Source organism: Trematomus bernacchii, unplaced genomic scaffold, assembly GCF_902827165.1.
Source record: "Trematomus bernacchii unplaced genomic scaffold, fTreBer1.1, whole genome shotgun sequence".
In the NCBI taxonomy this organism is placed as follows: domain Eukaryota; kingdom Metazoa; phylum Chordata; class Actinopteri; order Perciformes; family Nototheniidae; genus Trematomus; species Trematomus bernacchii.
In genome coordinates this window covers 2495239-2508991 of record NW_022987767.1, presented here as the reverse complement: position 1 = coordinate 2508991, position 13753 = coordinate 2495239, and the positions used below count along the sequence as shown (strand labels likewise).

The following is a 13753-nucleotide window of genomic DNA, read 5'->3' as shown; positions in this document are numbered from 1 at the left end:
AAAAGAAAAACTATTATTTCGTTACAACCAAAGCACAAAGGGGAATCAATTCTTCAATGCAGTCATTACGTTTCTTTAGAGTTAGCATGTGGTTTGTAGCTGGTGGATATTTCGCTTTGGAAAGAAACTCGTCTGGCACACAACAACTCTACACTGGTATTACTGAAAGAACAACAAATGACATCAAAAAGGAAATAAATGTACTACCTTCACCATAACCACGGAATATATACTGTATATTTTAGAAATACATATAAAAATATAGAGTCATCTGAATGCCCATTATACAATTGTACACAGTAGTGTCAGAAAAAAGCCTATATGGTGGTGTAGAGTAGATGTGTTACATACAGATGGTGTAGAGAGGCTGATGGTGTGAGAAGTGATCGCTGTTCAGGGCGTGTTTAGTTTGCACACACTCTTTAAAAATGTCCGAATCGTACATCAGAAAGTCTGTTTTTGTGTTTTTTTGTTGTTGACTTTTACCCATTTGCTTGCCATCAACAGAATCTAGAAACTGATTGATTATCAAGTCTGTAACACTGATAGGCATTAGTACATATTGGCAGCCACACATAATACCCTGTAAATACCTGGATGTCCTGCATTCAACTACAACCACCCAAGTAAATACCTCTTAGTGACCTACAGCACATGTATGTGTTAGACTAAAGCACAACGTTAGAAGTACAAAAATGCTACAGTAAGTGCACACAGCTTCGGAGTGGGCCACACTTGACAGATTTATACAATTTATAGTGTTTCATTTTCTTACAGTTTAGCATCAGTAAAACCATTCACATGAAATACCTGCATTAGTATTCATTGATACATAGAGGTATAGTTATGCCCAACATACTGTAAGTCAAAAAGAACATTACATGAGGTCAAATTGCAGGTTATTGCGTTGATTATTAGATGACCCTCATCTGATTTCAAACAGGAACCGTACCCACTATTGTTGTGAATTATTTACGGTTGTTCTCATACATTGTATGTAGTTACATCTAGAACAAATAATGATTTTTTTTATAAACTTTACATTCAAGTTTTGTTGCCTGAAGCGAATCAAGTTTCTAAAGAAGTTTATTTAAAAATGACTGGATGCATTTAACACTGAACGTCTGAACATTTGAACAGAAAAGCTCAAATAATTATGAAAAACTGTTCATAAGATATCATCTGAAGCGTTGGTATCTTAAAGGTAGATAATAGGGGCTCATATAACATACTGTTTTGTATAAATCACTTCTGACTGAAGTATTGTGATAAAAACCTTAATGGAATTGCACCCAAGTGGAACCTCAAATCATAAAAAGCATTTGAAAATCCTATTTGACTTACAGGATATTAGGCATAATTTTAAAGCTTTTCACAAGCATAACATTGATCAATTTAATATTCTACCTCACCATGTGCTAGTAGGGAATAAACAACTTCCTACAAGGGCAATTTAGAGTATTTGATAGTACAAGAACCTTCCATCTCATAGTCGTCTGAGAACGAAGAATCTCGTAGAAATGTTTACATAAAAGGCAGCTTCTTGAAAAATTCGGAGGAAGTTCAGTCTCTCTGATGCCTCCGCTTAGATCCATGTGAGCATGTGAATTATGATTTCTATCATGGTAGCGATGAAGACGTGGAATGTAACTGTGATTCAAGAGTTGATAGGAGTCAGTTAATATAAATCTTTAAAAGGTTTAGTGTAGTTAAACATCAAATAGTCTGTGTAGTAGAAGTCATAGATCCGCTGTCTCTCCAACGTGCTGACCTGTGAAAAGTATTTTTCTGTGATCTGCGTAGAGGTCCTCTTATCGGCTGGGTTCCTATCTTTAAAATTTGGCAGCTTGACGTTGGGTGGCGCCCCAATCAATCGCAGGAGAAAGTTGGACTCTTCGTCCATGTTCTCGAACTTGCCGATGAAGTCGTAGTCTATGAGACACGGGTTGCACAGCTGGTTGGCTTGATCCCAGTGGATGTCCATTCCCACTGGCCGATGGACATCCAGAAGGTACTGCACAAACTCCTTGAACGTGACCCCGTTGCCTGTCTTCAGCGCTTCTAACGACGGGTTCACCCTGTACTTGGAGATGATGGGTTTCCCAAACATGGAGTGGTAGTAGTTGTTAGGGTTCTCAAACTTGTCCCGGTACGCCGACACCATTTTCTCCAAGGGTTCTCGGACAAAAATGACTTTAGTGTAAGTCTCCAGACGGTGCATGATTCCCTTTCGGTCGAAGGAGTTGAGCTCCTTGAGGTGGTGGCCGTCATGAACTGTGTCGTGTTTGATGCTCTGAGCATTGGGAGCCTTTCCCGCCAAAACCATCAGGGTCCTCTTCCAGTTGGAGCAGCCTGCCTTGGGCACCTGGCAGTACAACAACTTGTACTTGTCCTCCACGAAGAGGTTTCTCACGTGGTGGCCTGTGATGGTCTTGGAGATGCTGCTTTTGTACTTGGCGCACATCTCCTTCATCAGTTGCCGGCGCGCTTCCTGTATAGAGACGAGCTTTTTCCACTTATCAGGGGTGAAAGAGCCAGAAGCAGAAGGGGGGACGACTGAGGATGAGGACAAGGAAGCAGACAAGGAGGATGACGAGGAAGAAGAAGAGGGCGAGGAATCACTTTTACTGTTGTGATGGACAGGGGGACTTGTTTTCAGCAGTTTGCGGTGTCTTTTGGAGACATGAAGGGAGGAAATGTCCTGCTCCCGAGACACCGGGGTGGGCGTCTGTCTGCTCTGCTCTCTGGACCCAGGAGCAGCCGTCTGTTTACCCTTCTCAAAGTGAGGGAACTGCATCGGAGGGATCGGACTGGATATGATGACTTCTGTCGCCTGGTGGTCCTGGTAATTGTCAGATTTGCCTCTTTCTCTCTCTTGCGTCGAGAGAGTCTGTAAACAAATGAGCAAAAAAGGTTGTAGTAGACAGTAGAATATATGTGTTTGCACCAATCACATTGTTACATATATCTGCACAAACATAGAGTTAATACTTTGTACCTAATCAGGTTGTAAATCCAGCATTTTTGCCTGAAACAGCAACATGTATTCCCACATCCTGCCTGCAGTATTCACACAGGCCACCTGGTGGTGCTGTTTCACTACAGCTTCACCAAGGTCTAACTTTGTCACATGCTAATGTCACACACTATCCAATGCCATCCATGACCTATCCATAAACTGTGCTGTAACATGAAATAAATGTCGTCTAAACACCTAATGAAGAATGTGAATTGGACTCATCTACTGCTTGATTACCATCAGATGATGCCTCAGGCCATTATGCATTCTGACATTTTATTTCAATTAAATGCTGTAATGGCATCATAAAGCCAATGGACTGGACGTATAATTTTAATTTTACAACAGCCAAGGTGATGGGACCATCATGAATCTTGGCTCATCCCCCTCCTGACTTAAATGGCCATATAGTTTCATCTGCAGGGACATCTGGAGTGGGGGAGTGGTCCCTCCCTGTCTGTTTAATGTGCAGCAGATTCCTCCACAGCAGACTCATGTTCTGCAGGGTTTGCGCTGATGTAAGGCTCTCATTGGTGCTGAGTATCAGAGAGGAGAGGCGGCGAGGGTCAGCTGAGAGCAGAGAGAGTACGAGCGCTGCATGTCTGACACAGAAACCTACTTCACAGAGTCAAACATCTCCTCAACGTATCTGTCCGATCCTGGGTGCTGTCATACATTAAGAATGCTCTAATGCAGGTCAAGAAAAGTTACCCCCTGCAAAACTTGGAGCCTTAAAAATGTTTCTGTTTTTGGTTTGTGGGTTTTTCTATCTTTTTTTTAAGGCATAAGGTTTTGGTGTTTCATTTAGTTAATGTTAAGAATAAAGAATGTGTCTGCAAAGGAATGGATAGACTGTTATCCAGTTACTACCAATGTTTACAAAGGTTGAATGTATAAGACGTGGTTGAATGTATTTAAGTATAGTCTTTACTCTTTAGTGCAAATTTGAGGTACATGTTCATAACTTCAGTATTTTCTTTACCTGACAAGTTCTACATGTACTCCGCTACAGTTCAAAGCTAAAGAGTATGTGTTTTATAAGCTAAACTAGCCAACAGTTTATACCAGAATAGCCTCTTTTTTTTAGATTGAGAGAGAATAAATAGGCACCTATGAACATTTAAGTAATTGTCGAATTTATTTAGAATAATTTAATTGTTTGAGGTGATTTGAAGTTATTTGTTTTTACATTTCATTTAATGTATTATTTATTTGAGATTTTTCTGCATTGGGAAATAATGATAATGATTATAATTATAAATACTATAAGAATTATAATGACTATCATCATAATTATCTTAATTATCAGTTTACATAAAAATAGGAATTGAAACTGTCATGTTATCTGAACATGGACTTGTAGGAAATTATTTTTCTTATTTTTTTATATTTTATTTTCACCCGGGAAGTGGGTGTATGTATGTATGTGTGTACATATGTCTGTGTACGTATATATAGATTTTTGTTTATCTGTGTGAGTATTTAATTACGGAATTATCTGTTTAACAAAAGGTATAAGGACATGATGTTAACGAGATACAGGATGACGCTGTTTAATCCCAACTGGGTGTTTGCAGTCTATTTATTTATTTGGTTTGTTATTTTATCTTTTCTTGAATATGATTGACCTCTGTTTTGTATTTCAGTCAGACAACTCACGTGTCTTTAACATGTTTATTAGAAGCAGCATATAGTTGAGTTTGGCGTCTTGGCTCGGGCCTCATCACTCCACAGATATACATAGCACGATGAGTGATGATTAGATAACTATCCCCAGAGCCTACAGGTGGAAGCTGGGCTGGAAGCTGGGGTGGTGGTGGGGCAGGCGAGCAGCAGCGACGTGGATGTAACAGCAGCGATAGCAGCAGCAAGCAATGCATAGAGAGATATCTGGCAGGTTCAATAGAGCGGCATATTAAGGAGACTCTGTTTGGTTGGTTGTAGAGTGGCGTTATGTATGAATGCAGCAAAGTGCTCGAGTTGACTGCCTGAACTAGCTCGCAGGCTACGCCCCATTTGTGAGTTTCTTTGTTTGTTTATTTATCGGCTTATTTGTTTGTTTATTTATTGGTTGTTTTATGGTTTTGAAAAATAAATAAAATGTATATATGTTAATTTAGTTTTTGGGAGAAGGGGTGGGATTAAATAAGTGTAAACTTCTTCCCACCCCTTTTCCGATGTGTAATTAAGTAGATCATTTGTTTATACATAACTTAGAATCAGTAATATGTCTGTATATCAATTTGACACTGCTTGATTTTGTATTGTAAAATCATTCTCATGTTAAATGTTTGTATTATTGTTTTACACATTCGAAATAAATCGAAACAAATCAAAATAATCAAATCTTTTTTTACTTCATCCTGCAACTGGATGACTAACGGGAGGGCTACCTCTGTATAAGCTTTGCTTTCTGCCCTCCAGCTTCTACTAAGTTTGTTTGTTTTTTGGATGTATAAACTGTCGGTACCACTTTACCATAAGACTACCATTATAAAGGATTCATAACGGGTTTATAATTAGGTTGTAAACACTTTATTAATCATTAAGAACCATTTATAAACCAGTTCTAACATAGTTTTCATACATCAACACAGGCTCACTATTTGGCAAGATGACTAAGCCTTATATTGGCTACTTAGCGAGAATCAACTCAGTGAACAACAGATACCAAGGATGCTGGCTGATGAAGAAGACGAAGTACGCTAGGTAGCCAATATAAGACTTAGCAGTACAGATAAATGTGGTCTCACTATTTGGCAAGATGACTAAGCCTTATATTGGCTATTTAGTGAGAATCAACTCAGTGAACAACAGATACCAAGGATGCTGATTGATGAAGAAGACGAAGTACGCTAAGTAGCCAATATAAGACTTATCAATACAGATAAATGTGGGCTCACTATTTGGCAAGATGACTAAGCCTTATATTGGCTACCTAGCGTACTTCGTCTTCTTCATCAGCCAACATCCTTGGTATCTGTTGTTCACTGAGTTGATTCCCCCCCCCCCATCCATCTTGATGTTTCTTGGCATCTCTTATGACCATTTATTTAGGAGTTACTAACATGTATAGTTGCCAAAAGGGAGCCTTATTGTAAAGTGTGAAACAAATCACCATTCATTAATGAGTTACTACCGTTTCTAATAAGACTGAGCAGTACAGATAAATGTGGTCTCACTATTTGGCAAGATGACTAAGCCTTATATTGGCTACTTAGCGAGAATCAACTCAGTGAACAACAGATACCAAGGATGCTGGCTGATGAAGAAGACGAAGTACACTAGGTAGCCAATATAAGACTTAGCAGTACAGATAAATGTGGTCTCACTATTTGGCAAGATGACTAAGCCTTATATTGGCTATTTAGTGAGAATTAACTCAGTGAACAACAGATACCAAGGATGCTGGCTGATGAAGAAGACGAAGTAAGCTAAGTAGCCAATATAAGACTTAGCAGTACAGATACATGTGGGCTCACTATTTGGCAAGCAACCGGTCACAGTTGCCCTGTTTATCTCATGTCTTATAAAAGCTTATTAATGATTTATAAAGTGTTCACAACCTAATTAATAAATGAATTACAAACTATTCGTAAACCCTTTATAAGGGCAGTCTTATTGTAAAGTGGTACCAAACCTAAGTTGGTACCTAATTGTCGAAATAGTAGAATAAATAATACAAAATAAAACATCTGGAGGAACATAGTGTTGTTAAAGTGGGACTGTTTACTCAGTGAAGTCAGGCTGAAGGCACAGTGTGAGGTTGGCCTCTCTTCACAGATACTATCAGACACGCTGAGAGCTACAAGGCCGACAATCACTACTTTTTTTTTTTTACTATAAATAACAGTTGGGAGCAACCTGCGGATGTGTGTGCAGAGACGGAGTAAACACGTACCTCTCTGGACTGCCGGGGAGTGCTTCCAAGCTTCACGCCTGGGAGAGAGAGGAGAGAGGAGACAAGAAAATCAGCACTTAGGTAAACAACATGTATTTTTCGTCCTTGTAGAAGAGAGTTGGGCGCCTCAGAAGCATCAAAGGCTGCAATAATTGAACACTTCCTATCACTTAGTAGACTCTTTTGATCCGTGGGAAAACCAGCAGTGCTTTACTAGTCCGCAGAGGGAAGACAGGTAGCTTTATCACGGTAATGAGATGCCAAGAGCATGAAGAGTTGGTAAATGATGCTCAGTGAGGATAGACAGGGGAAGACATCTCAATAAAGAGGGGAATAGATGCAAGGAGGCAGTGTTAGAATCGAATAAGTACATTTACGCTAATAGACATTTGAGGTACTTAACTTTTTCAGTTTATGCAACAGGATCATTTTTGCTCCACTACATTTTGGAGCTAATATTGTAGTTTTGACTACACTACATTTATGTGATAGCTTTAGTTACTTTGCAGCTAATACATATAAGCTATCAAACTTTATATAGAGTCATTCAAATGAACCACACCTTTACCACAAGCAAACTAGAAGTCTATATATTCATGCATCACTAATTAAAATCCAATAATATATTAATATCTGGTTATCAAATGGGCTCAGTCTGTAGGGACTTGTAGGGCTTGGAAATCGAAGGGTCTAGTACCGATTGGACCAATTACACAGTGTATACTGATAGAGGTGACAGTTTGTCTCTTTGTCCCCTTCGCTCTGACACCTGTTACGACCCCCTCCACTCCACTAGGGGTCTCTGTCTGTGTGCTTCTGCTTGCTGGGTCTTAATTTGAGTTTCAGGTGATCTAAGTCATTAGTCTGATGAGCCACACCTGAGAGGTTTGGATAAAAAGCCAAACACCATCAATCAGGGCGGGTCAATCTTCCTTCGGACACAGCTGCTGTTTTGTTTTGTTTCACACAACCATACATGTATACTCTATTTACTGACTTTCACGTTTGTTTTTGGTTTGTTAAGTTTTGTAGTGTAGTGTAAATAAATATGTTTTTTGTTACACGTGAACTCGTCTTGTCTCCCATCATTATTTCAGCGTATGAGCCGGGTTCTAACAAATGGGGGCTCGTCCAAAAGGATTCCAATGTATTTGTATCTGTGCACATTAATGTGTATGAGTGCAGCTTTTTTGCTGATTGCAAGTGGTTTGATGAGCTGAGGCTGATTTCAGGAATCAGATCAGATGTAGCTTATTAGACAGGTGCATCTAGTTTTTTTTAAGAGGTGGGTAATCTGGTTGTTTGGGAGACATGGGCGAGAGTGGTGAGTAGTACTTTTTTTGGTTAATGTAAGCAGCTGTAATGAAATACAGAAGTGTATTTCAGGCCTACGTGTGTGGTGAGTAGTCATTTTGTTGGTTAATGTAAGCAGCTTTTATTAAATATAATTAAAAATATGAAAAATGATGTACGCCTCTGTGTGTGATGTTATGTAAACAACACAGGAGTGAAAATTAAATCTCACCTTGATAAGTAGTTTTACTTAAGTATATTTTGATGTTAACATTATTGTTCTTTTACTTAAAGGTGGGGTATGTAATTTTGGAGAAACCAGCTTGGGTGCGCTAGAATTTGAAAATACACAACCGGAAAAAATCTGCCACTTCCTTACAGAGCCCCTCCTCCAACACACACGAACGCGCACATGACCAATGAGGGCACGAGATAAGTTTGTGCACAGATGGAAGGCTGACAGGCAGGTAGGCCATCCAGTTATTTTAGCCGGGCCGGCTAAAATGATTGGTCGTGCTTTTTACAGTACTACGGCTTCCACTGATGACATTTTTTATGGATTTTTTGTCAAAGCACTTAAGATATTCATTGCTATCGGGATGTTAAGAGCATTCCATGGAATATAACAACAAGTGTATCTCGAGCCGGTTTCTCAAACTTACCTACCCCACCTTTAAGTACATTTTTAAGTACACTTTACACTGCTACACTATTTTAGTACTTTTCCCACCACTGCTATGAAGAAGAAATAAAAGACAGCCCCCAAAGATAACCAAAGTTTGAAAAAGATGTAGTTTGCAGACGGGAGGAGAGACAGGGGCAGATTGAGTTGGCTGAGCTTCCAGAGGACAGCCGCAGAGTGATGGAGACGTACCGATTGGTTTTGTGGCAGCCTTGGGGACAGGTGCGATGTGTATTGGCAGATGTGCGTCAGCCGGACAGACGACATGTTTAGTGGTCTGTCTCCAGCTGGACATCTCCTTTCCTCAGGTCCCCCCCGACCTGCTGATATATAATCAGGCTGACAGCTTTGAGAGGGGCTGCATGGCTGCTGATGGGGGGGAGCGAAGACACCTCTGCCTGAGTGGCCTGTCACTTCCAATTTGAGTTTGGAAGTGATAGGAACCTGCACGAGGGAGGGGTGCAGATGCAGGCCACAACCTTCCCTAAGTGATCAGCTCTGCAGAGCCCTATCTCACACTTAAACACGCATCAGTGGGGAGGAACAGACCCGATGTTGTTCTACATTAGTATGCGCTGGAGAGCAGTGTCTGGCTCTGTGCATTGAATCTTCTCTCGTCTCCATTCTTCTCAACGAGACACTGGAGGAGGAAAATGAAGGGGATCGGGCTAAGAAGGCGGCGTGTGACATTTTCTAATCTTGTTTGGGTGCTGCCGTGCCATTTGATCCCATAACCCTTAATGATAGCTTGTGTAGGATGTGCATCTTTGATATCAATTTGCATTGGCGCTAAGAAAAATGCATGAATATTTATCACGACACACACTGATGCCATCGCCGGGGAGACACATCAACAACAACGATGTTTCATTGTCGTTCCGAACTGATGGAGCGGCACGAGCCCCTGGTAACCCTGACCATCTTGTAAAAATACACGCTCCGTTATTGATCTTGAAAAGCCTATCAGGGTGGTAATTGAAATCTCTGAGAAGGTTTAATTGGTTCCTTTTAAGAGGTGTTCGTCAGGCTGTTGTTACAAGTTTGTCACAGCTGGTGATGTCTCGACTGTTCCCATTCAGTGTGGACCCTTCAAGAGTAACACTTTTGAATTTATTACCATACAATTAAGCGAGGTTTGTCCGACCCGCTGTATCCATATTTTAGATTTATTGTAAAAAGTAGTATCCATACATGACGTTCTTGTAAAAACAAAACAAAAATAAACTGTTGCAATTGTGTAGCCATTGAGATTCTGTGCGATCATTTGCGTTTGTGGTGAACAGAAAGAAAGGCTGCCTATATTTCCCACCTCTTCGTAACAAACAAACATATGATGGTGTGGGCGATTTGAATATCTTGTGATGTATACACACACACACACACACACACACACTAACACACACACATCGGAAAATATTGGAAATATTTACTCGTGTTTTCTTTTCTATTTCAAAGTAATATTCAGTAACCTTTCCTGAAAGTGTGTTATGTAGCATCCCCTATAGATAAAAACACGTGAAAACAAAGCACCATTTTTTAGAAATAGCCACCTTTAAACTCCAGTAAAACTCCCCCCTCATATTCGTGCTATTGGTTTTGCACGTTCAGATAAACACCTGTTTTGTCTGCACCATTACAATCAAAACAAAAAAGCCTCATTTCTGTACAGAGCACTTTAAAAGGTTTGGTTTATCTGAAGCTGATGCAGGATTCCTGCTGTTCTGAATTTGTTTCCTCAAGGTTGGAAAACAAATGTAATGTACTGTGCGTAATAGCTAACCTTCACTATAAGCAAAAGAACGAGTTTTATTATTGTAAATCCGGACTTGCTAATTGAATGATGAAGAGTTTGATGACGGAGAGGTTTCATGAGCAATGTGTCCTCGCACTATAGTCCCTGTTGTTGTGAATAACATAAAGGAACTTCATTCTGTTATACAACCCTGTGTTGTAGTGTGACGAATAAATACAACTTCTACCTTGTAAATCAATGCGGTCTGATAGTGGGTGAATGTAACCCCTTGGCGCTTTTCGTTGTGCAGCGACCCTGGCAGTTCTTTGTTAAATGATATTCAAGCCCAGGGCATTGAAGTGAGCATACAGGACACCCAGTCGTCCTTCGGCACACGGTGTCTTGTTAAAACTGATTTGAAAGCGAATCTGACATGGCTTGATTTGATTTGATGAATCCGGCCTTTACAACACAACATAGTGAATACGTTCTGTCTCTGAAATGCATTTCTCACTCAAGTGGGGAGCCAGAATTACATTTCATGAGAGGGACATGTTTCCATGAAACTGAAACAAGAAATATAACAATGCAAACTGAATTTCAGGGGGATTGCAAAGATCATTTATCTCTGTAGTGTCTATTTGGTTGCGGGTAATAGTTGCTGTTTGATTGCAATTTCACAGTCAGTCAATTCCACTCAGCATAACTATGCTATTGATTTTTACTGCTGCACGCTCAAACGGTGATACATTGTAAAGACTGAGGGTTCATGTTGTGAGATGCAGAAAAGTCATCCTAGTTATTTCACATATAGATGTAGCAGCTACAGTAAGTATTTTATAAAACTGATTTTATAGAGATATAATAACTCATGACAAGGTAATATTCTTGTAAGGAGAATGCTATACAACTGTTATGTTACTCTATACTGTAACGTGTGATTCTCTACAGCACAAATGGAGAGATTCAAGATACCAAGAGGTGATTCTGTAATAGGAACAAAACTGTCAAACAATAAAGCTGAAGTATGGGGCGGCTGTGGCTCAGTGGATAGAGTGCTCGACTTTGAATCAGGGGGTACCAAGTTCGAGTCCCACTGCAGTCAGCATGTCGTTGTGTCCCTGGGACACTTCACCCCAAATTGCTCCTGTGGGGATTGTCCACAGTACTGAATGTATGTTAGTCGCTTTGGATAAAAGCGTCTAACAAAATGACATGTAACGTAATGTATGGTGTCAAACTGCTTTGGTTTCTTTTGTTGGAAGCTAGAAAGTACGTTGGCTGACAGGTGCAAACGCGCTACAACGGCCCAAAAACATTTCCATTGGGAGAAATGTGCTGCAGCTTCAGAAAGGATGCAAATATAAAAACACACTGTGCCAAAACAAATGCAAATGAAGAAACATCTTCACCAACTTGAAAACACATGCAACATTTAGAAAACATTCATCAACTGGAGCGCTTGTTGACTGCCTGTTTCATAACTGTAAGTGTTTTGTCTGTATATTTGAAATGACTAGGTTAGCTACGTTAGCTCACTAGCTTACAGATCTGCAATTATATCGGAAGGAATCTTGCGAATCATGCACATTGTTGAAATAAGCCAACACAGTTAACCTTTTATTTATTTGTTGTTTTGGTTTGTTTCTGCCTGTCCTTGTTTGTCTACCCTCCCTCAAACTGTAAAGCGTCTTTGAGTTACAGAAAAGCGCTATATAAATATAATTTATTATTATTATTATTATTAAGGTAAGTTTCCAGTGACAGTTGACTAACTTTATAATCCCCGAACAAGTGCTCCAGTCCAAGAATTGTGCGTCTCTTTGAATTGTCCCTGTTTCGGTTGTGTTTTATGCAGCGCTCATAAGCAATACGCATGTTTCGTCAAGTTGGTGAAGATGTTTCTTAATTTTAAATTTTTTATTTGCATTATGTTTCGCCTAGTAAGTGTTTTGGGTTGTTCACACAAAAATAAAATCCACTGCTTCAAGCATGTATCAGTAAGTAACTATCTATAAGTTACGCTTTGATTTTGAGGTATTTCTGGGTCATTTGGGCAGCTGAATTAAAAGCAGACTGCTCTTGAGCCTCATCCGCTGTTACCCTCTAAAGTAACCTTGAGCTTCCACCTCTCCCGCTCTTGAATCCTCTGAATATTCATGCAGACGACCCAAGTCTTACTGCCAGGATCCATATGAGCGAGCGACACATCATTAGCGGATCCATTATCATCCTTCCCTCTCAAAGACCCTTGTTCAACTCTCTAACAGAGACACGCATCAAACGCTCTTTTCCCTGCCACCGCTAGCAAAGGACAAAAACAATGTGAAATAATGAGCTTATTAAGTGAAGGATTGTGGCCCCTATGTTCAAGAAGAACCTATTAAATGCTCGGTTTTTAACCACAGACAGTCGGGAGGGTGCTAGAAGCCAGACAAGGCGTGTCCTCCTCCACTATTCATGCTGCTCCACCATAAACCTTTCATTAGTCATTCAGCACACTGAGCCACTGTGACCCCCACCAGCTGCACCCCCTCTCTACCCTCACCTGCTCTCTGCACACCTCCTCTTGACTCTGTGTGGGAATAAAGGGGCTCCGAGGTTTATCAGAGGAAAAACGCTTGAGAACAGAGGTATTAGGGTTTTAAGCTCTGCTCCATTAATGTTTTAACTTGTTGTTGTAAGAGATAAAACGACGGTTCAGTTGGGGTTGCAAATCCTCTCAGGACGGGGCCGGAGAGAGGAGGGGATGAAGAGGAGGAGGAGGAGGAGGAGGTGATGGGTGAGCAATTAAGGATTTGGGATTGAAGACATGCTCACAGAGGCACTCTAAAGTCCAAGCACCAACCATCTCAAATGTGTCTGTACTACCATCTGAGGAATGTGAAGAGAAGCCCTTGGAAGAATTTCTCATGTGTTCACCACTCAAAGCACAGGGTGGCCAAGAATGAATCAATAACATGTCTTTAATCTAACCAATTAGGATGAAACAAACAACCAGGAGATGAAGAAACACATTCCTCCCACTGTTTCAGCAACAGGAGCCATGACGCCACACCTAACTCATTCAATCAGTAGGATTTAGTAATCAATTAGATAATTGCCAACAGTGATTGTTCTGTAATT

The 13753-nt window shown here is 40.3% G+C and overlaps 1 protein-coding gene across 1 annotated transcript in view; it reads right to left on the bottom strand.

The window, feature by feature from the left end:
* Positions 1–1283: 1283 nt before the first annotated feature.
* The window catches only part of LOC117496699 (carbohydrate sulfotransferase 8-like), a 228138-nt gene continuing 215668 nt past the window's right edge, over positions 1284–13753 (bottom strand). Inside the window, exons 3-4 of the mRNA XM_034148430.1 lie at positions 6921–6958; positions 1284–2890 (exon numbers count right to left, since the gene is read on the bottom strand). Coding sequence (XP_034004321.1) covers positions 1679–2890; positions 6921–6958 — 1250 coding nt within the window. The 3' untranslated portion in view covers positions 1284–1678. The remainder of the gene's footprint in view (positions 2891–6920; positions 6959–13753) is intronic.